This window comes from Megalopta genalis, chromosome 7 (assembly GCF_051020955.1).
Source record: "Megalopta genalis isolate 19385.01 chromosome 7, iyMegGena1_principal, whole genome shotgun sequence".
Lineage (NCBI taxonomy): Eukaryota > Metazoa > Arthropoda > Insecta > Hymenoptera > Halictidae > Megalopta > Megalopta genalis.
The window spans coordinates 17,349,858-17,374,242 of NC_135019.1; the positions used below are offsets into that span (position 1 = coordinate 17,349,858).

At 40.8% G+C, this 24,385-nt stretch overlaps 1 protein-coding gene across 1 annotated transcript; it reads left to right on the forward strand.

Moving 5' to 3' along the window:
• Positions 1 to 723: 723 nt before the first annotated feature.
• LOC117221722 (sodium channel protein Nach) lies at positions 724 to 24,163 on the forward strand. Its single transcript, XM_076523470.1, has 12 exons — positions 724 to 766; positions 2,054 to 2,279; positions 2,501 to 2,643; positions 3,884 to 3,947; positions 6,333 to 6,501; positions 8,182 to 8,327; positions 9,391 to 9,523; positions 10,297 to 10,579; positions 18,054 to 18,107; positions 18,213 to 18,381; positions 18,904 to 19,010; positions 23,248 to 24,163. Exons 2-12 carry the CDS (start codon positions 2,086 to 2,088, stop codon positions 23,493 to 23,495), a joined length of 1,710 nt encoding a protein of 569 aa, XP_076379585.1. The 5' UTR covers positions 724 to 766; positions 2,054 to 2,085; the 3' UTR covers positions 23,496 to 24,163.
• Positions 24,164 to 24,385: the final 222 nt, after the last annotated feature.

The window sequence follows — 24,385 nt, forward strand, 5'->3', positions numbered from 1 at the left end:
CGACGAGCTTTCCAAATAGAATTGCGAATCGAAATTGAAGAGGATTCTGCGCTGTGACCATTCGAAATATCGTACGAATAAAATTTTATTCGAAATAATACTCGAATAAAATTTGATTCGAAGAATTTATCTCGAAATATTACTCGAATAAAATTTTATTCGAAGAATTTCTACGAAATATTTTTCAAATAAAATTTCATTCGACGAATTTATTTGATATATTATATTATATTATCTAAGCCAATAGAGATCACTGTGTGCACTGTACAGTGTACAGTGTGCTTTCAATTGACCAACAAGAATAAAAAGCTCACCGAAGGCAGAGTTTAATCGACGATCTCGAAGAAGAAAATCGAACGTCGTCTTCTCCGGCGAGAGCAAAATTGCCGAAGTTGCAAGGTCGTGGGATCCTCTCGGCGCGGCGTTGTCTTTCAATCGAGTAAGGTCAAGTTCATCGATCGTCGCCGACGGATCAGACTATTTCCGAGCGATCGCGTGGATCGCCGATCGTATCGTGCAGCGGAAACGCTGGCATAAATTTCGTGACCACGTGGAGGATCTCCGGCACCTCGGGGATCGAGCGATGCTCATCGGTGATCGAACGATCGCCGGAGATACGCGACCTTCTCGGGAATCGGGGACGAGGGCGAGGGTCGGGTCGATCGATTTTTATGAGTCGGAATATAAACGGCTCGCGGTTAAACGCCGCAGTCGTCGCGGAAATACCGAAAGCTGATCGTCGCGACCGCGCGCAACCGTGCCGACGGTAAACGAAGAAATCGGAGCTCGCTTGAGAGCCCCCAAAAAAGTTTCCCCGCGTGTTTTCGCTCCCCGCCTCCGCGCCCCCGTCGATATCCGCGGCGATTCTCTATTTTGATTCGCATGCAAATCCGGCGTTTTGTTTTGTTACTCTCGTCCGCGCCGTCTCTCGCGACCCCGCCGCGCCGCGCGGAGAATGCTTCGTTAAAAACATTTCGTCAGATTAATTCCCGGAATGAAAACAGATGAAAGCGACCGCCGCGCGTCTACCGGCTCTCCTCGCTTTCAAAGTGGATTATGCTCGATCGCGTTTCAACTTGTCCTTTTGAAAAAAATTAATGGATAGCTCGAAACTCGACGTCGATGGCGTGGATAGATGAAAGGTGGAAACGTACTAACGCATTTCGCGCGGGTCACAGATCGAGCTTTACTCGCACGTCTAACGGGGGTCGATAGTAATGCGACAGTATTTTGAAATTCTCCGCATGGTTTCACAGATTTTTCTCGTATAGATACATAAAATCCGCGGTCTGCTCATCGATGACCGGGTCTGCCATCAAATCTCTAATAAAATTAGCGTAACCGTTGCCCTATATTCACCCATAGTCACCGAGAACATGCGACCTAGTGAATTACATAATAATATTACATGACATAACATAAGTTAGATAATAAATACATAAATAAAGAACTTTTGTTTCGGGTGCAATACGACCCGGCTACGGCTTTCGTTCGACCGTTAATCGAGTCACGAATCGTAGCGAAGCTCTGATAACTAGGGTGCCCCAAAAATGTCTCGCAATCCGAAAGTGGCGGGTTCCTCGGGTCATTTGAAGCAACTTTTTCCTTTACAAAAATGTTCTCCGAGGCACCGTTAACGAGCTATTAACGAAAAACAGTGACCAATGAGAGGCGAGCTCAGCTGCCGCGAGGTGGCCGAGCCAACGGCGCCAGCGGTCGAGCGGTCGAATCCCGGCTCAGCTGGCGCGAGGCGGCCAAGCCAACGGCGCCAGCGGTCGAGCGGTCGAATTCCGGCTCAGCTGGCGCGAGGCGGCCGAGCCAATGAGCGGAACTGGGCTTCGCGCGCTGGTTGGCTGGGCCGCCTCGCGTCAGCCGTACTCGATTCTTATTGGTCACTGTTTTTCGTTAATAACTCGTTAACGGTGCCTCGGAGAACATTTTTGTAAAGGAAAAAGTTGCTTCGAATGACCCGAGGAACCCGTCATTTCCGGATTGCGAGACATTTTTGGGACACCCTGTATAATTCTGACGAAGGCTGCTCGGTGAGCGACAGAGAGTGCCGGGAGACCTCGAAGGGACGATGAGATGCGAAACTACGATGGAAAAGAGGAACGCCGATGGAGATCGGATGTTCACCGCGGCTGGGCCACTCCGCGCAAACGCGTGAAAAAATCGTTCTTCTGGCACACGCTGGTGAAATACACGAAGCTGTACTGCAAGTACACGAAGCTGGCCGGGTTCAGGTACTTCGTCGAAGCGAGGACGTCATGGTTCGACAGGTAATTTTGCTGGACGCACGTGACCATGATCGAGTAACTTCGTGCTCGCTGCGTTACAAATTCGAGCCAGAACGTTCGCGAAATAACTGCGAGAGGTTGCGCATTGTGACCATTTCGCAAAAATCTAGCGTTAGGAATTGTATGCAAAATTGAAATACCACGGGAAACGTTCCTTTAACGATGTTAACGGAGGTGTATTTTATAACTTCCGTTCGTTTCAGATTGTTTTGGGGTCTGCTGTACGCGATAACCGTGCCTGCCATGATCTATACGATCTGGGGGGGATACTTGGAAATTATGGAGAATCCTTGCTTGCAAACTGTGGAGACGGAATACGTGGAGACTCAGAATTTGGATTTTCCAGGTATATCGAACGTTCTTTCACCTGTTTCGAGGTGTATCGGGATCGTGAGCATAGAAATTATCGCGAGAAGCAGGTGGTATTGGTCTGAAGTGAGACAAGTACCATACATCTTTACATGCGATAAAACAAGTTATTAAATAATATAATATAATAAATATATAATAATGAAGTTTATTAAATGATATAAAATTATAATTAAATGATCATACGAATAATTATATTTGCCAGTGATAAATCTTGTAGGTCAATTGCGAGTCAGAATAGATAAGGTGGGTAAAATAAGTAAAATATGTCAGCCATTAATCGGATAGTTAGCAGAGAAATCGAGAGAAATCGATTATTGTGTCTATTATTATGTTTCACACACGAGTGGCAAATGTCGTCGGCGATCGTGCAACTAGCATAAGTCGAGCAATTTCCAGACAAAATAGTATATACAAGTTATAACTAGACTGCAGATCTTTGGGCAAAGTAAAACTTTCCTTTCTTCGTTGTTAACAAACTGGTGCAAAATTGAAAATGATTTGCTTCCTTAATACGTTTATTGTTATGAAGATATTTATAACAATATTTTTTGTTTGTCATAAACGCATAAAACACGCATAGAATCCGCAGTCCATTTATAACTGATCGTGCAAATTGTATAATCTATTTATTAATTCTAATCTATTTATTAACCTATTTATTATTCGAAGAGATTATCCTGTCTCGCTCTCTGTTCGCACTATCGACAACGAGTGCCGAAGACACACAAATGCGAAAACTGTGTAATTAGAAACTAGCATGCGAAGGTGTTGATCGCGGAGAAAATTCTTGCGCGACCGATCCTCCGACGGACACCCGAGATTACGTCGGAGACAATATTGATTCCCAATTACATCGGGAATTGTACTTTCGAGCCGAATGATCATTTAATTAGACCCTTCACCGTCGATGGCCACTTGCCGGGAAACTTTCCTAATTAACCGGTTCGAAGGAGAATATACCGTGAAAATTTGCACCGGTTTCGGAAGATCGGTTTTAATGCCTTGCTAATTTCGAATCGGGTTATTAAACGCAGCCCGGAGGAATTAACAGAGTGTTACTGTTACACGGGGATTAAAGTGTCCGAAGTTTCGTTGACACCGCGCCGCGCCGTCGTCGTTTCGTAACGAGGTCTCTCTATCGTCTCTTTCTCTCCCTCTCTCTCTCTCTTTCTCTTTCTCTCTCGCACACACTTACGGCTTCTCTTCTTTTCTAGGCGTGTCGATCTGCAGCATAAATCGAATCAGCCGTCAGGCCGCCAAGGAACTGACCTACGAACTGTGAGCAATTCTCTCTCTCTCTCTCTCTCTCTCTCTCTCTCTCGCCCGAAAGTTATTAAATAAAAAGCTTCTGATACTCGGGTATCCGAAAATTTCGGAAATTTTCGCAAACTTTCGAGACTCGACCCGAGCCCGAAAAAAATATCCAACCCGACCCGAACCCGAAATATCAAGTACCCGAGCATCACAAGTGTTCGGGCCGAGTCGCGGCCCGCGATGTCGATGTGCACTCGACTTTCAACCGCGATCGAAGGCGCGGTTCGATCGACAACGGTGAATATTATCCGTTCCTTTTCCTAATCGCTGGCAAACTCTGCCTAGTTCAGTGCGAAACAATAAGCTTTCGAGACCCGACCCGGGCCCGAGAATAATACCCGAGCCAATCCGAGTCCGAAATGTCGGGCGCATCCGAGTGTTACAAATTTTTGGGACTCGACTGGGACCCGAGAAAAATATCCGACCCGACCCGGACCCGAAATATCGCCAACTCCTAGTATTTAAGCGAGCAACCGGTCTGCAATTCGCGAGGAGTGTGACTCGCGGTCGCGGGCATGGGAAAAGTGCACGATTAGGCGCGTGGCAGGGAACGGTGGTTAGAGCGTCGGTTCATTGGACAACACCAATTTGCACTGCATGGATAATTTCGATTGCGGTTGACGTTGTATCGCCCGCTGACCATACTGCTACTTCGACCCGGACTCGACCTCTCGCAAACAAATACCTCTGTCATTACTGCGGACATTGTCCGGAGTGTCGTCCCGTGCTGACATTATAGTTACTCGAGCTGCGAATTTCCCCGGAATTGTAGTGACGGAAAAACGGGAAATTGCTCCGGGAACTTGTCGGATCTTCCGTCACCGTTTCAGTCCGGTAGAAATTCGTGATTGTCGCTGGTCTACGGACGCGATAAACTCGTAGGATGGTCAACACGGTCGGATACTTCAAAATGTTTAATCAGAGTCTCGTTTCGTTTGAAACGCAGTGAAACGTGCACGAAGATCCGTAGTTTAATTAGTCGGCTGTTGCGACCTCTTTGAATAAATGTGCAGCTGAAACGTGTCGCGAAGAGCAGCGATCTAGCGATGATTAACGAAGTATGGTACAGTAGAATCTCGATTATCCGGTGCTCCAATATCAGAATCATCTGTTATCGGAATACCTTTTACCTTGTAATTGGCACAATCAATATATATCATATTTTATCGTACAAATCAATAAAGATGACAACGGACACATTAACGAAGCAACTTTTCTATTACCTGAACATTCGTACCAGATTGATTAGACTGGATATATATATTAACAAATTGGAGATGTTTCGAATATTCGGAGACCAAGACGATACAGAGCGAACAAATAAAAAAATATAAATAATTATTAGGGAAAAAACTATATGAGGTTCCACTGTACTTTGTTTACACTATATATAGTTTTTTCCCTAATAATTATTTTTATTCTTTTATTTTTTCGCTCTGTATCGTCTTAGTCTCCGAATATTCGAAACATCTCCAATTTGTAAATATTTTTCACTTTTCATTGAAATGGTAATTTCAACGACAAATTTTTACGCATAACGAGTATACTCGTCGTAACAGAAAATATTGCCATTTCATCGCGACGAGTGTGCTCGTCGAAAACAGCTAACTGGTTAATTATCTCTCATTCTTCGTATCGATGGATTTCTTAGATAGATAAGTTCTTCGTTCGTTTCTGCACGAAGGGCAGTGAATAGCGAACATTTAACATGCGACATGGAACAACTTGACGGAAAAGTTTCTGCTCGAAATAATTAATCCGTAATAAAATCGAACAACTCTATCAGAATCTGTTAAACATCGCGATCATCCCGAAGATTTGTATATTCCGTGAATAACTTTGTACGTTCTCCGAAAATGTTCCGTCCTCATTAGCCTGAAATCGGCGAAGATTTTCATAAATGTTAAATCAGGAAGATTAAGCATGTCCGATCACGAGTTTAATTAATTCCGACGCGCGCAACATTAATATCATAATCCGGATGGATCGCAGCAACGTGTCCATAAATATTTCAGCGTAGCGAATGATGCGCGTCAGATTCCCGGAATCTTTTAATATAATCTCTGGCCGAAGTTTATTCGAACCTTCGATCGCGGTTTCCGTCAGCGGATCTCATCGTTCCGCGCCGCAGTCCGCCGCGGAATTTCATAGCGCGCTCGCATCGTTATCTTTCGGTTTTTCGAAACACAGTCTCGCTTTCCGTTCTGCCGCGGACTTTACGATCAGGTTTTTCCCCCCTTTGGTTCCGCCTCCCGTGTCTCGTCGCCGCGACGACCATGCCGCGTGTTTTGCGATCGAGCTTAGAACAGCCGGGATTATTGAAAGTTTAAAACTGCGTTTGCATTTCAGTTCCCAGCGGAACGTCTCCCGGCTGTCCGCCGACGAAATTTTCGAACTGATCGCGCAGCTGGGCGACCTCTACGATTCCGATTCCTACACCAAGCTGAATCGAACGACACGGATCGATCAGATTCTGGCACAGTTCAGCGATTACGATATCACCGACGTAATGAGGCGCGTGAGTTCTACCTGTCTGAGAATTAGACTTTCAAATCAATTTCTAGGTTTCTTCGAAAATATTAGGTTTACCGGAAAGTTCTGTCCGATAGTGTCACTTCAAGTTTCAATCCATATGCACATGTTGATTTGAGACATACTACTGTGATCAAAAAGTAAGGTGAAATTGTCATTTAAAACTCCCGGACATTAGGAAGGCAGGCAATTGTTTTTTTCCTAGGTTGGTAGGACTGTCTATAACAAATGCCAAGCGTCTGTTTGTTAAAAGGTTTAATTATCTCCGAGTTACACCTGTTTTAGTAAACGACCAAAAGTGAATTTTTCGATTTTTACAATGGGTGATTTTGTTGAGCAAAGAACTTGCATCAAATTTTGTTTGCGGAACGAATATTCTTGTGCGGACATGTTGAAAATGTTGCGGAAGGCCTTTGGTGATCAAACTATGGCAAAAAAAAATGTTTATAAGTGGTACAACGAGTTCAAAGCGGGCCGAGAACGCGTTGAAGACGAACCGCGCTCTGGACGACCATCAACGTCTACCGACGAGGGCCACGTCCAAAAAATCGAAGATTTGGTGCTTGAAAATCGTCGATTGACAATAAGAGACCTCGCTGATAGTGTTGGAATATCATTTGGCTCAGTCCAAACCATTTTGAAGGATGTTTTGTGTCTCAAACGCGTCAAGTCTCGATTGGTGCCATGTCATACTGCATTGGTTCTTCGCGACTTTTTTGCCAAAAACTCGACTCATATCGTTCCGCAACCACCGTATTCGCCTGATTTGGCTCCGTGCGACTTCTGGTTATTCAGCAAACTCAAAAAGCCAATGCGGGGACGCCGTTTTGACACGATTGAGGAGATAAAAACCGAATCGAAGAAGGTCTTGAAGGCTATACCGGAAAAAGACTATTCCGACTGTTTCGAGGACTGGAGAGAGCGTCGGAAACAGTGCGTTTTATCGGACGGGGATTACTTTTAAGGGGACGAAATTGATTTGGAAGAATAAATAAATAATTTACATTTTATAAACAAATTCACCTTACTTTTTGATCACAGTAGTATACGACTATCTCTCTTTATCGTTGCATTTACACGCATGTACTCTCCTAAATAAACTGAATCAAAGATGTCTCATGTCGTTATTAAGTGAGACGCGATCGCGAAAACATGGCTACCGATGATAATGCCAGATCACATGCTGCTTTGGCGACTCGTCAGAAAATCGCAGAGCTAGGCTGGGAAATTCTGTCGCATCCACCATACTCCCCAGACCTAGCACCCTCCGATTATCACTTGTTTCTCTCTTTGCAAAATTTTTTACAGGAAAAAAAATTCAAAACCGAAGCTGAGGTCAACCAAGCACTGGTTGAGTTCTTCGCCTCTAAAAATAAATCATTTTTTAAAAATGGCATTTACAAGTTGCCATCACGCTGGCAAGAAGTCATAAGTAACGATGGAAAGTATATTCTACAATAAATATTATTAAATGTATGAACATTGTGTTATATTTCAATTCAAAAACGGACAGAACTTTCCGGTAGACCTAATATTTATTTCATTTTGTTCCGTATCTCTGTCTCTCTCTTTCCCCCCGCCCTCTCTCTCTCTCCTTCTCTCTTTCTCTCTCGGACGATCAAATGTCGCGTGAAAAAGTTTACTAATAGGGACATAGTGATTCCAGCTGACGCCACAATGCTCGGTCTTGCTGACGAAATGCCGGTTCCACGACAAGGACGAAAATTGCTCGGACATGTTCGCGTTTCGTAAAACGCAGGACGGGTTCTGTTGCACTTTCAATTACGCCACCAAGGGCGACGATATCTCCTTGTAAGTATCGAAGCTGCGGAATTTTTCGTCGACAGATACAGTCGGTGTACAATGGATTCGTACACCTTTTTAAACGGGATAACTTTTTTTGTTTTATAATTGGACCAAAAGATCTAAATTTTTTGGGGGATGTTAGACAATGGCTAAAATATTGCTTGGAAAAATTGCAATCGGTTGGCATGATAAAGGAATTCAAAAATGATGTACACCGATTGTAATTAGCGCGATCACCGTTCCACGGTCTTAAACAAGTAATATTTGTAAAATATTTAACCAGACAGAAATGAGACGGTTCTAATAAGTAGATTACGGATCTTTGTGCAAAGTAAACAATTTCTGCAGCAATTGCATGTATTATTTTCTTTCTTTAATAATGTTATTAAGTTGAAATTGGATATAATATTCTTAGTTTTTAATTTTCTTACCATTTTCAGTTTCTCCCACCCATTTTTGCAATAAATGCATAAAATCCGCGGTCTATTAATAAAGCAAATGTACCTATTATGGAACGCTTCTCTTTACTGCAATTAAAAGCGTTACAGCTGAATACTTGTACTACTGTTCGATAGATCGACGTTTCCAGATAACGTAATGTACATTGAAATATTTATTAAATATAAATAAAAACTATTACGATCAAAATAGCAAAGTTCGAGCATTTACCTATTGTGGAACTATTATTTTACCTATTATATTACCTATTATTTATTGCATTATCTGTGCTAGTGTTTCACGTTGGGATCACAGTCTGGTGTTTCAAAATAGGTACTTTTACCTTATCTCGTCTCTTGTTTGCAGAGCTGTTTTTCCAGCTGGTATTTTGCGGCTTCGAAATTCATCGTTTCTGTTTCGTTTGATCTGTAAACCGACTCGTGCGAGCAGTGATCTCGTCGATGTAAAAATTAATTGTTTCGTTGTGTACTGTAATCAAACTAATTAAGCGTGCTCGACGCGTCTCTGTTTGCTCGCTTCTTTCCATGGCACCCGTATTACGGTGTTCCAATGCTTTCACTCGTGCTTCAATGGTACACGTATGTATTTGTCTTTCGTTTAATTACAACCGGCGGAACGGCGTCGATCACAGGCTGGATCCAGTCAAAGTGGACGTTTTGGGCAAAGATGGCGGGCTCTCGGTCCTGATGGAGTCAGTCTTGGACGATTATCTTTATCCTATCTTCCCCATCACCGGCTTCAAGGTAATATCGATTTACGAAGGTATCCATCGGAGTCCGTCCATCAATGAAGAGGTTCATTAATTCAAACATCGTCGGCTACTTAATTAGCCCTCGGAAAGTTTTACCGCGCGTTTCACGGTTCAGAGAGCAATTTTACCGCATTAAATCGTCTCAGAAAATGTAAGAGTCACATGCTCGACTCGAGAACGTAATTCGTTCGTAATTCGCTTCTGTGCGTAATTTTCCACAATTAAAATCCTCTATAGAAATTATTCAAATTTTCAACGAACGAATATACTCCGATAATTACTGCACAGCCTTTGCAAATTGCGTTTGTACATGGTACATTAAATGCAAGAATTCTTTCTGCTAATTATATTAAGAAATACATATTGGGAAATATACATATTAAGAAATACGATGTATTAAAAAGAAAAGAAACTGTTTGACGCGAAAATGAAAGAGACGATTTTTTAACGTTTAGAGTGAAAAATAAAGAAACTGTTCGACATTTTTCTGGTAGCTTTGAAATCTTTATTAGCAAAATATTAGCAAAATATCGAATCAAGTGCATTTTCAATACTCTTTTGTTGAAACAACTTTCCCGATACAGTAAATTCTCCTTAATTTTTCTTCAACTTGTGGACCATTTGGGAAGAGGAGATACGGTTATTCGAGCCATCTTCTCTTCTCAAATTGTCAATTTTTGTTTACGAGTTGAAGGAAAATTGGGTAGAATTTTCTGTACATCGAATCGAAACGTTCAACTGTTTTAAAAGCGCTGACTTTGGTAGGTAACGATTTTCAACCCTCACGACTACCCGGACATGACCAGCGGAGGCGTGATCGAGATCTTCGTGTCTCCCAAAACACAACGAGACGTAGAAATCGAGGCGATAATGTTCTACAGCACCACCAATGTCATACCATATGCGTTGAAACACAGATACTGCGTGTTTCAAGAGGAAATGGCAGCGGTCCGTGCATCTTACACTTACAGCGACTGCATCGTCGACTGCAAGGTGGCCGACATGCTCAATCTGTGCAACTGTGTGCCGTTCTTTCTGCCTAATCGAGGTAAGCTGCCCTATAAAACTAAAACCTCTTTACGCAGAGTCGACAAAAAGACGTCCTCAGCCCTTGGAGATAATTAGGAATAATAAAAATCGTCCGCTTTAATTGCAAGCTATAGAAGCTGCATAGGCATTTACTTCTTATTTCAATCATTTTAACGAGTTGAAAATAATACAACAGTATTTATAAATTATTCTAACGTATTCGCACATTTTATACTTCGTCTGCTCATTGCTATCAGAAGCACGTGACTTTTGTAGTTTAGGTACAGACGCTTAATAGGGGGTTGTTCGTAAAAAACAATGTAAGTGTCAGAAAATGGGGAAGTTTTGGTTCTTCTTCTTAAAATATTCTATGCGCTAATCAGGATATCTTGCAACATCTTTTCATAAACAGTCATAAATAATGCTAATGAGCGACATTGTCCAGCGTCGCTTCTTTAGAACCGTCATTCAACTGTTTATTGTCATATGCGATCGTGAAAAATAAATCAAGTTCTCCCTCCTTTTTCTCCTAGAAAATTACATTTCTCGCGCTTGCATTGTTTCTTTTTTCTACAAAGCCTCCACAATTTATCCGAGCGAGTACATTTTGCAAGCATTTCTTACATCGCGAGGGTACAGTTGGCACCAACATCCGCTGTCCCTAAAAATGTTTGGATCCCGTCGGAGATCCAGCTCGCGTCGCGGGAACGGTCGTTCGGGCGGAACAATCGCGGGAACGTTGTCGTCGCAATAAATTTTCCGGGTGTTCGCAACTTCGAAAGATGATATTGCTTTCGAAGTGCTCCGGTAGACGAGACAACGGCGAAGATCCTATCCGACCGTGATCAGCCGCGGTGCACATTGGTTCGAAAGCGAACAAAACCCTATTTTCGCAATGTTGGAGATGTACGTTGTCCAGGGTGATTTTCGACGAATAAATAAACAAATATACTATTCTGAATATAGTTTTGTTACTCCATCGAAGGTAAAGTACTGCATTCTCAATATCAAAGTCGACTTAAAACGTGCCAGTGTTTTACACTTGCAACGAAACGCTGACTTTGATGTTTATTTATACTTTATGAAAGAAAACATAACGCAATAAACAGGAATGTTTATTGCAGCGGTATGTTTTACGATAATAAAATTACTATAAATATTTTTGCGAAAGCATCTTAATTACTTAATTACATAGCAAGCGATTTACCAAATTACCGAAAACTAAAGATTTATCAGAAATCCATTCGTGCGAAACAATGTTTAAACGATGCATTGCAACGTGTAATTAAGATTGCTTTTATCGCAGAATAAGAATTGTCTAGAACAATTGCAAGAAACAGAAATAAACTAAAAAGTTCATTCGTTTCTTTTCAATAATTCTATTAGATTGAAAGTAATACAATGATCATAATATCATAATATCATAATAACATTTTAAATCGAAACTACTCGTTTTTGCCACAAAATCCGCTGTCTACTTATCGCGTTTCCTGCTGGAGAAAATATTAGGTCTACCGGAAAGTTCTGTCCGTTTTTTAATTGAAATATAACACAATGTTCATACATTTAATAATATTTATTGTAGAATATACTTTCCATCGTTACTTATGACTTCTTGCCAGCGTGATGGCAACTTGTAAATGCCATTTTTAAAAAATGATTTATTTTTAGAGGCGAAGAATTCAACCAGTGCTTGGTTGACCTCAGCTTCAGTTTTGAATTTTTTTTCCTGTAAAAAGTTTTGCAAAGAGAGAAACAAGTGATAATCGGAGGGTGCTAGGTCCGGGGAGTATGGTGGATGTGACAGAATTTCCCAGCCTAGCTCTGCGATTTTCTGACGAGTCGCCAAAGCAGCATGTAGTCTGGCATTATCATCGGTAGCCATATTTTCACGATCACGTCTCGCTTAACCCTTTCGCTACGGCGGTTCAGTCCGCCGTAGCGCCCCTCCTGAACGGAACCACCCGCCGAAATTGTGCACATTGCGCGTGGATAGTGTATTTGGGAAGAAAAGGGATTTTTCTTTAAAACAATATAGTTATAATTTCTGCATAAGGTATAAAGTTATTTAATAGGTAAAAAAAGTTTCATTAACAATGGAAAAAGTGAAGAAATAATATATAATATACAGTAATAAAATAAAACATAATATTCATAATACAAAACATAATACATAATAATTAGTCCTAAAGTTAGTACTTTCGATTTTCTATTCCTTTATGACATGTAACACAATAATAATGGGAAATGCAGGTAGAACAAATATAACTTGAATGGTGTGTCGTTTATTTCGGACTGTCGTTTGTTTGTTTCGTCAAAAGATTCACGCAATACCAGCATGTCGGATATATCCGGCGTTCGTCCCCAGAGGGCGATCATGTGGATGTCGGATATATCCGGCGTTCGGCTCCGCGAGTGTTCATATGGATGACGGATATATCCGTCGTTCGGAGCGAAAGGGTTAATAACGACATGAGACATCTTTGTTTCAGTTTATTTAGGAGAGTACATGCGTGTAAATGCAATGACAAAGAGAGATAGTCGTATATGTCTCAAATCAACATGCGCATATGAATTGAAACTTGAAGTGACACTATCGGACAGAACTTTCCGGTAGACCTAATACAATCGTCAACCAGCTATTTACTCGATGAGTTTAAACGAGGATTGCTTGTCGGAAAAAAAATGGAAAAAAATATATGCTACGGTAACGTTTAATTACAATTGCTCTGGACACCTGAACGTAAACAAAAGACTAGAGAGCGAAGAAAACCTGGTGTCTCAGGTACGAGCAATAAAGACCGGATTTCCGTACAACCTGAACCACTGTGCGCCGCGACGACGAGACAGTCCTCGAGCGGAATCCGCGCAATAAGACACGCCGGTGCCTAGTTTCCGCTCGCGGAATCAATCCGGGAACTTCGTAATCTTCCGCGGGGAAGTTCGCATCAGTCATTCATCGTTATAATGAGGTAGCTTTAATCGAGGCTTACCGTTGACTCCCGGAACACAATACACTAAATGCACTCCGCAACAACCACTCTCTCGCCGAACTCCCAAGAAACTTCGAAATTATTCGGGGAACGCCGAGCAACTATAAACCAGCTACGGCGCAGCTCGCGGCCAAGTAGTTTCCCTCGAAGATAAGTTCCGACCGGCGCAATAAAAACTGTTTAAACTGGTCGGGCTTACGAAACCCGGCACTCTCGGCTTCGCGGCTCGATGTCCCACGACCCAGAACCTCCCGTGTTAGTTTTAATAAGCGACGCACGGTGCAACGAAACACCTAGTTTCGTGGACATCGTCGGCCAATTGTCGACACTTTGTCGCTCGTAGCACAAGAAAAGGCAAGAAAATTAAAGAAGAAACAGAGAATTAAAAAGTAGAAAAATTAGTTGCAAATAGATGCGATTGATAAAATAAATGTTTTTCCAGGTTCCATTCTTGTAACTATTTCTTATGAAACAATGCGTTTTGCGGAAAATTCCGTAGTTTACATATGACATTAGCAAAAGGCATATCACATTATATATGTATTATATAATATATATATGTATTAGCAAATTCATATGACATTAATATAAGTTATTAATTAATATTAATATTAAAAAAATTGAAGTTACCGTCCTATTATTAGAGAGCGGATCTTCATGCGAAGCACCTATTTTCGAAGACAATTGCGAGGGACAGAAATTAAATAAAACTAAATTGTTCCTTTTAACACTAAACCTACCAAGCTGTAATACTAACTGGCATGTACTGCTTCACAAAAAGTGAGAAGACCGAATTTATTTAGAATTTCTGAAGTTTTATTATAAAACTTGCTCCAATAATATAACTTAATCAAGCGTTTTCCACGAAAGAGTCTCGGAAGTTTTCAGAATTGCAAAATAAGAAAGCGGTGGTCACCTTGACCGCGGTAGGTTTAGTGTTAATATTTTTGGTATGTTGAATATAGTTTAACAATATTATAGCATTGTATAAGATAGCATTGTATAATCGCGAAGATATAAGATCTTCGCGATTTATTATATCAGCTACTCATCTTTCCCATAAATGCATAAAATCCGGAGTCTACTTTATTACTATTGAATTATATTTAATTATACTCCAATACTTTTCACTATTTGAGCTTTCAATTAGAACTTTTATTCAAGAAGGTATAAAATATGTTCTCTCTCTTTATGAGACGTCTGCGTTAACTGGCACGATTCAACTCGGTAAAAAACAATAACGATTAGAAAAGACAAAATACAAAATCACATGCCTTCGCGATCAAATCATACCGGGTGGTAAATAAAGAAAGAACTATTTGCTAGATTGATTTTTGTATTCGATCTATTTGCTGAAATGCAACGAGCATCGCACGTTTCAACTTGCCAAATCATTCAGGCCAGAATTGAAGAAAACTGTGTGTACGACATGCGGTTGCGGAGCTGCATCGAAATCGAGTAGAAATCAGATAATATCGTGGCTAACGGCGAGACGGATTTGTAAAAATTCGGACCATCGGATGCTTCGAACCAAGAGCCACGAAACGCTTTTTCCTCGTCGGATACTTCGCTGTATCGATTGTCCGGGGTCCGCGCGAAGCGTCGCCTGCATATCTCGCGGCGGCAACTTGAAATCTCGAGAAGCTGGCGTCCGTATTTTTTGCCTCGATTAAAAGTTACTCGGCCCCGATTCCGAGCGAGCTGATCCGCGAGGCGGCTCGCGCGCAGAATTCCGTCTAATGCGCCGAGGCGAAGGTGAGGCGACGACGCTTGCGAGAGATCGTCCCCGAAGGGAACGCGCTCGGCGGAACAGCTCGCGCAAAATTTAATCAAAGGGAGAAACGTGCGCGAGGGCGCACACGTCGTCGACCATCCGCGCGATTATCCTCGCGCGCAATCTAGAATAAAGCTCTCGTTCGCGACACACCCGGAGAACCACTCCTCCGATTGTCGACTCGAAAAAGTATCGGCCACGCTCCCGTCCTCCGCACAACAGGTTCACTTTTATCCGATAAAAGTCAAGGGCCAGATAAATATTGTTGCGTCGAGTTTACGCTCAAGTGTAAACACTGGCTTTGAAGCCCGAGCGTTTAACTCCTCCCATACCGACGGCAACAATGCGGCCGGGAACCGACTCGTATCTGCGAGCAGATAGAATTGTTTATTTGCCGGCCTTTCAGTCGCGTTTTTCCTCCTGCTCGTCCTGTTGGCTCTTTGCGAACCCGCGTGGCCCGATCCAAAAGCCTACACGCGTATCTCGCATTTCGGAAATCGGTACACGGTCATTGGGATCTCTCGCGGGTGTCTCGCTGAAGCTCGGCTTACACGCTCCGCGACAGAAATACGGGGCTCGCTTCGGAATCGAGCGATTTTTATTCGCTTAACACTAGAGAGACTGAAACTTAGCATATAAAGTATATAAATATATTAGTATATATGTAAAGTTTCGATTTAAAAAATTGAAGAAAGCGTAACTGTTGCACGAATCGCAAGGCGCAATTTCATATTCATAAAATGCACTTTGTCGTGTAAAATGGAAATAATACTGCAAGCGAGAAAAATGATTTTAGATTTACACAGTTAGAACGGCTTCGAGTGAAAAGAGTTAACACTAGAAAGACTGAAACTTAGTATATACCTATATTGCCCAAAAGCAGACAAAATGGCTGCATTGTGAAAGAATAACTAATGTGTGAAGAAATTTGTTTAAAATTAATTTTTAATATTTTTTATATTATTTACAGTTATACAACAGGTTATTAGTAAATATTAACAACAGAAAAAGTTTATAAGATACGAATATACTTATCTAGTATACACCCAAATCGACAATTTATCATGTACTTGTTTGTTATCATGTAACGGTAATCGAAAAAAATGAGAAATGTTATTTCAATACAGAGCCGAACTGGTCATATAAGAAATTTACTCGATTCAATAATAAGAGTCATTTGATTATTTTAAATTTCCCAAGCAGTCAAAACGACTGCTTTTGAGCAATATAGGTATAACACATATACTACTGTGATCAAAAAGTAAGGTGAATCTGTTTATAAAATGTAAATTCTTTATTTATTCTTCCAAATCAATTTCGTCCCCTTAAAAGTAATCCCCGTCCGATAAAACGCACTGTTTCCGACGCTCTTTCCAGTCCTCGAAACAGTCGGAATAGTCTTTTTCCGGTATAGCCTTCAAGACCTTCTTCGATTCGGTTTTTATCTCCTCAATCGTGTCAAAACGGCGTCCCCGCATTGGCTTTTTGAGTTTGCTGAATAACCAGAAGTCGCACGGAGCCAAATCAGGCGAATACGGTGGTTGCGGAACGATATGAGTCGAGTTTTTGGCAAAAAAGTCGCGAAGAACCAATGCAGTATGACATGGCACCAATCGAGACTTGACGCGTTTCAGACACAAAACATCCTTCAAAATGGTTTGGACTGAGCCAAATGATATTCCAACACTATCAGCGAGGTCTCTCATTGTCAGTCGACGATTTTCAAGCACCAAATCTTCGATTTTTTTGGACGTGGCCCTCGTCGGTAGACGTTGATGGTCGTTCAGAGCGCGGTTCGTCTTCAACGCGTTCTCGGCCCGCTTTGAACTCGTTGTACCACTTATAAATGTTTTTTTGTGCCATAGTTTGATCACCAAAGGCCTTCCGCAACATTTTCAACGTGTCCGCACAAGAATATTCGTTCCGCAAACAAAATTTGATGCAAGTTCTTTGCTCAACAAAATCACCCATTCTAAAAATCGAAAAATTCACTTTTGGTTGTTTACAAATACACGTGTAACTCGGAGATAATTAAACCTTTTGACAAACAGACGCTTGGTAAATGTTATAGACAGTCCTACCAACCTAGGAAAAAAACAATTGCCTGCCTTCCTAATGTCCGGAAGTTTTAAATGACAATTTCACCTTACTTTTTGATCATAGTAGTATATATATGTACCGGAAATGAAGGAGGGGGGAGGAGGTAACTACAATTATTAATAAACGCATTTATATGTTGTTCAAAAAGTCACAAATATCTAAGAGATTGTATCATTATAGACATAATTTTTTTTCTAATTGAAATTAGAAAGCAGTCAAAAAATGATTTCCTTGGGCAATCTAGTGTTAACATTGCAATCAAGGTTTCGTTTTTACACGAGCGTGCAAGATATCGCTATGAACGCGCATGGATGAAATAGAATTGAATTCCGCCGGTTCGAAGAATTTCATTCGAGGAAAGAAAGAATTTTTATGGAAACGAAGTGCTACGAAATGATAACGCATTCGTTTAAAAACGTGGCACGTCGTGAAATTAATAGAAATTTCAAGATGCTTGTCAAATTCTGCGTTTGACGTTTTTTTTTTTGGAACGAACGAAGAGTACTTCGAAGAATGAGGGAACTTAGGATTAAGACCGCAACGGTTTCACTTGTTGCCTGCACGCTTAATTAAAGTTATGCGATGAATAATTCAAGTTCCCTTTGCCGATTCGTCGTCTTTTTCAGAGTCCAGGAGAGTCTGCAATTTGAAAGACACGGTGTGCCTGACGAAGAACAGATGTAAGCTCTATTGAAACTTAATAATTATATATATATATATATATATATAATTATTAATAAATTGAAAGTTAATAAATTATTTGACGAAAATGTTTCTAATTTCAGACAGATGGGCCTCCGTGGTGCCAAACACGGATCTGTACATACACGTGGCCGATAATTCTGACAATGTTTTGCACTGCAACAATTGCTATCCATTGTGCACAGACGTGAATTACGAAGCGAAGATAATGCTCACTCAAATGCACCCTGGTTATCGCGGATCGAAATTAACGTGAGTAGCTGTTCTAATTAAACTTTTATTCGGACGAAGGATAAAAGACAAAGGCTACCGAGTAGAATTTTATTCGACGATATCGAATGAAAATTCATCTAGATACAAACTCGTCCGAATCAGATTTTACTCGAATAAGAATTCATTCGGATAAGGATTTATTCGTACAGGAATTCGCATGGAAAATAATCGATTTTAATGCAATAAAATAATGATAGAATGTGAAGTGTTTTTTCTATAGTTCTTAAATAGTCGATTTATTTCTTCCATATTATTGTTTCCAATTATTCGAATTATTCGAATGCAAAATTATTCGTTCGAATAAAGAATTGTTCGAATAAATAGATGGAATAATTTTTGAAGAATAATGAAATAATGAATTATTCGAATAAAATATTCGACTAAAAGGAGCTCATTCGGATAATTATTTTAGATAAATATTTATTCGAAACAATTCGAATAATGCTTAACTCTGGTATCGACTTTCGAGAATCATTCTGATTGTGTTTGCGTAATCCGCAGGCAGAATGTCTACTTCGAAAACCAGAGTACTTTGAATGTATACTTCAATCGTTTCGGCACTACCAAGTTGAAGCAAGACGTGATTTATCGATGGTACGAGCTTGTGGGTAAGTGGAATATTTTTCTTACGAACCGATATTTTTCACGAGATAATCGGAAATCAAAGAACGTAGCATCCCTGATTTTTACGTTTCAAATGAACATATAGAAATATTGATATTGAACTGGGAAAGCAGGCGTGAATTTGTAGTTAACAGTCTGGGAAAAAGTGAACTCGCCGATAATTGAAAAGGTATTAATAAAATATTCCCCTCGGATGAAATTGGCCGGAACACGTTACAGGAACGCATTACGTTCTGCTACAATCTTTCCGGTGAAATTGACCAGAACACATTACGAGAACGTATCGCGCTCTATTACAACCCATTGGAGATTAAAGGAAGTCCTCTAAAGGAGCTTTAGCTATTCGCGGAAGTACTTCCCCGCGTTATTTTCATTTCCAATCTCGTTTTACCAGTTTGCGCGACATCGATCGTTCGATAGAAAACGTTTAAAGCGAACAATCTTAAAAGCCACGCGCGTCGAAAATCAGCGAAACAAATGAAATCGATACGGTATAGAAATATTAAAGATCGCGAACAACCCTTACAAAGCGGAATGAAATTGATTCGTACAGAAATGCAACAAAAATCACGAACAGCTCTTACGAGACAGGATGAAATTGATTCGTACAGAAATCGTAAAAAATCACGAACAGCTCTTACGAGACAGGATGAAATTGATTCGTACAGAAATGTAAAAAAGATCACGAACAGCCCTTACGAAGAAGAATGAAATCGGTTCGCATAGAAATATAAAAAAAAATCACAAATAATCCTTACGAAATAGAATGAAAAATAAACTCGAGATAAAATTGTACGAATTTCAAGATTAACTCGCACAAGGTTGCTGGGCTACGATAAATCCAAGCCTCGAGCTTTCGTTTCGGAAAACAAATTCGTTCGATCTCGCCGAATTTTTACGGTGGCCTGTGCGTGCAAATTTTCCGCTTTGATTCCGCCGATGTAAACGTAATCGCAGCGAGCCCGACCGACGGGGCCAACTTGAATCGGGCGAACGGCGGTCGTAAAAGCGTTTCCGAATGAAACGGTCGGGATCCACCGGCAGGGAGTAAGGATCGCGATGCAAAGGATTCCGTTTTGCAACAACGTAGGATCCGCAGCACGAAGTTCTCCGCGCGCGGCCGTAATCTGTTGCCTCGAGCTTCCGGAGGAAATAAAAGCGCAGGGAACAGGCACGCCGCGGGTTGATCCATTATGCTACGGACACGCTCGCCTGGCGAACGGTTGTAATGCGCTCAGGATAAGGGAGTTACGAGTCCCGTTTTTATACGCGATCCTCCGCAACGCACCGTGATTCCTATCGGGATACGCTGCCGCCATTCTCCCGAAAACTTCGCGAGCTTGTACGAGCTTCACGATTGAACAGCGAGTCTTCGAGCCGCGCCACTGTTTTCCAGAAAAGTCACGGAAACATCGTAATTATATCAGGAATTTTTGAGCGACTCCACGGATTTCCGGCGCGGTTGCAAAATGCAGAAGTCGAACGCAATTTCTATTTCCGTCAATTTTAACCCCCAGCATTGCAACTGCGTGACAGACTCGCGATGAAGATTTCGAACACGATTTATTAACCCTTTGCACTCGAAGCTGCTTCAACTGAAAATATAAAATCATTTTTCTAGCTTACAGTATTTCTATTTTATATTAGAAAATGCATTTTACAGTGACAGTTACACTCGTAACAATTTTTCAAATGTAAACTTTGTTAAATATCAAAATTATTCTAAAAGGTGATATAACAAATATTAATGACGCCTCAGAGTCGCCATTCGAGTGCAAAGGGTTAAATATGGGCGTTACTCGCTTCTTCGAAGCAGCACTAAAAATTCGGCATTATCGTTGTTTATATTCGACGATTCTTAACACTTTATCGACCGCTAGCCTATTTATCGGCTTTTCGATTGCCAATGTTTATCGATCGCTAGCCTATTAATCGGCTTTTCGATTGCCAATGCTTATCGACCGATAGCCTATTAATCGACTTTTAGCTATCGACGGTTTTCGCTTCTTTACTGTTTTGTTAGTAGCTGACCTCCTGTATGCTGACCTCCCCATATCCTTATGAATTATAATTATAATAATTATTATTATTTATTATTATTTTTAAAGGAATAAGCACAACACAATGAATGGCGAAAATTTAGCCGGTACTGGGAGCAAATGCGCGCGCGACTAAGCCAGTCCTTACTGAGTGGCAGCCTCAACCACGACCGGACGATAAAGTGTTAATAATCCAGATGCAATTTCTTCGAGGTTTTCGTTGATTTCGTTTTCCCTTCTTCGTTGACGTCGAATCAGACGGGTTTAGAGAAGTCTCCAAACGAGACTTCCTGTCTCCGTATAAACAATTAGCAGGGGAGATCTATTTACCTTTAACCTTTATCGCTCCGAAGGCTCCGCTACGGAGACATTTGTCATTTGTTCCGTAACTCCGAAGGCTCCGCTGCGGAGCCAAATGTTTTTAGCATACGTTATCGTCGGCGTTAGCAATTGTTATCTGTAATTAAAACGTGCTAAGTCTGTACCATTACGATTAACACGTTCCCTGCCGCGTGGGGCGTATACGCCCCACGCTGAACTTTCCGTTCAAGCCATTTGGTATTATCATTGTAAAATAAAGAATTTTTTAAAAATTCATTATGCAGTCAATTATGGACATCTTAATACTATTGCTGATGCCCTCATTTAATCGTGGGGCGTATACGCCCCACGCGGCGTGATGGGCAATTTTTCTTTACTGTAACTTGTTTTAACTGCATTTCTCTTATTCCGATCAGTCATTTATTCGCGTGTCGTTGACACAATACTTACTGCTTCACTGAAGCTGGGATTGATTTATAGTTCTATAGTACTGTAGAAGTTGTAACATTCTGCGATAGTTGTGTGGATAAACCACACTTATGTTTGCCATGTTTTAACAAAGTTCATCGTAACATCCCTTTGTAATCGCATACAAACTTGAATTTAACTAAAATGTTATATTTTAAGATAATATAGGCATGATGAAAAAAATTATATGTGAGGATGCAACTCGCTTGGCATAATAATGATCAGCCAGGTATTTGTTAAAGTAATTCCTAGAAAAATAAATTTATTGGTTTGCTGTGTTATGCATGTTAAACTATACAACCTTTCCTTGATAATTATGATTTTTGCACTATTTTAATTATTGTAAAGCATACGCCAGAAACAAAATAATACAAATGTAAAGCGTGGGGCGCATACGCCCCACGCGGCTTGAACGGAAAGTCTTCGAAAAACGGTCTGGCAGGGAACGTGTTAAACCATTTTTTTGACCTTTTCTATGGTTAGCAACATGGAGAAAAATAAATATTACGATGAGAATTTAGAGCCCATCGATATCGAAGACGTGTTTGATTTTGAAGAGTTAAAAGACATTGTGGAAGACAATGTTGGTTATGATTCTGACACTTCGAGTAGTAATAGCGAAATTATACTACCAAAGAGACAAAGAATGAGAAGTATTGAAAGTGAAAGCGAAGCTTCGTTACAAGACTTGGATGAATGGCGTGATGTTACGAAAGAATTACATATTCCAGATAGAATACCTTTTAGTGTATTGCCACAGATCATTGGGCCACAAGTTCCTACAAACATCGAACAGCCGATACAATATTTTAAATTATTTTTCACGGACGAATTGGTAAATGAAATTATAAAGGAAACCAACGATTACGCAGAAAATGTTCTAAACGTGAAAGAAATATCTAGTAACTCTATTTGGGGCAAAGTGAATACTGTGACACTTGTCCAAGTAAACCCAGAATGCACATGAGAGATTGTTACCAAAGATATCGCACCATGATGAATTACAGAATTTAAAATTTATCTTTTATTTACAATAGGAAAATGTATATTTATAAAATAAATAAAATATCAAATGCATTCGCAAGGACGTGTAATCTTTTCCGCTCAAAATAAGACTACCTTCGTCGCAGGCGCTTTGCTCCAAAAATGTGCCGGAGTTGCTGGTAGGCAGTACTCGAGAAACGCGCGGAGCGCTAAGGGTTAATTTCAGTATTCGCGGAATAATACGGCGAGATCCAATTATAAATATCCGGCAGCGAGTTCGAAGGTCGTAGCCTGACTGGGAATTTGACAATTTCAAATTGCCGAATTGGAAACGTTTAGAGGACCGAGGAAAGAAAGAGAGAGAGAGAGAGAGAGGGGCGGAGAAGGATGACATTTTCGTATTTTCCAGGCGACGCCAGTGGCATCGGCGGCATCTTCGTCGGGTTCAGCCTCATCGCTGTCGTGGAGTTCGTTTACTTCGTCGGTCTTTTCGTGTTCGAGCTTTTAAAGGGACCAGATCCGTCTGAGGTCGGCGCCGAGGACGAAAGCTGGCGCGAACGACCTCCGATACAGAAGATTTACTGGGGCGAGCTGTATCCGAGATCGAGGCAGAACGTGGCGGCGAAACGGCACCATCAAATTCGCGAGATGTATTAGCGTGCGCCGCCTAAGTGCTACGGACAATTTTCGCAGCCGCTCCTTCTGTGCGAACATTCTCTCCTCGGGACATATGTAATCATTTCGAAAAAAACTACGATTCTTACGTATATCAATTCTCTCTTACGAAATTTTCTAGCCACATTTACGAGAACACGTTAAACTTTCAACAGCTAATAAATCGTTTAATTGTACAGTCTTCGAACGAAACTGCATTTGTCATTCAACCCTTCATCGGACTGCCAATTGAGCCGTTTATTTTGAAAGTGGCATAAGTCACTTTACCGTAATGAAAAGTGGTGATTTTTTAATGATTATACGAAATTGTTTATACTGAGAAAGATATCAGTATCCTGAGATAACAAATACAAGTAAATCTTCTCGAAAGTTAGCATCCATATTTTTAAACGTGTTAAAACACGCAAACCCTTAAATATATCGACTTAAAAACAAAGTGACTTATGCCACTTTCAAAGTAAACGGCTCAATTACTGCCAGTTATCGTTTCAGTAAATATTGCGTATTTCCAAGCCAGCGAGTGCGAGTAAATTTACGTTGAAACACTGCGAACTCGACGAGTGAATAGAGGGTTATGTGAATTTTTAAATAATTATTGTATTAATAGAGGCTTATATTAATTTTTAAATAATTACCGAGTTAATGGAGAATTACATGAGTTTTTAAGTAATTACCTGTATCGATGACTTGTTCAAAGTTGCGTGGGGTCAATAACCTTGACATAATCCGGTTAAGGGTCAACGAAGAATCAATAATTTTTGTTTCATCATATTAGAGAACGTTTAGCATTTTCGAAACCGCGAAACGCTTTGACAGATTTGTTTAAGAAATAAAGCCATAAATAAAACGAAATTGCTGATGCTACTATAAAG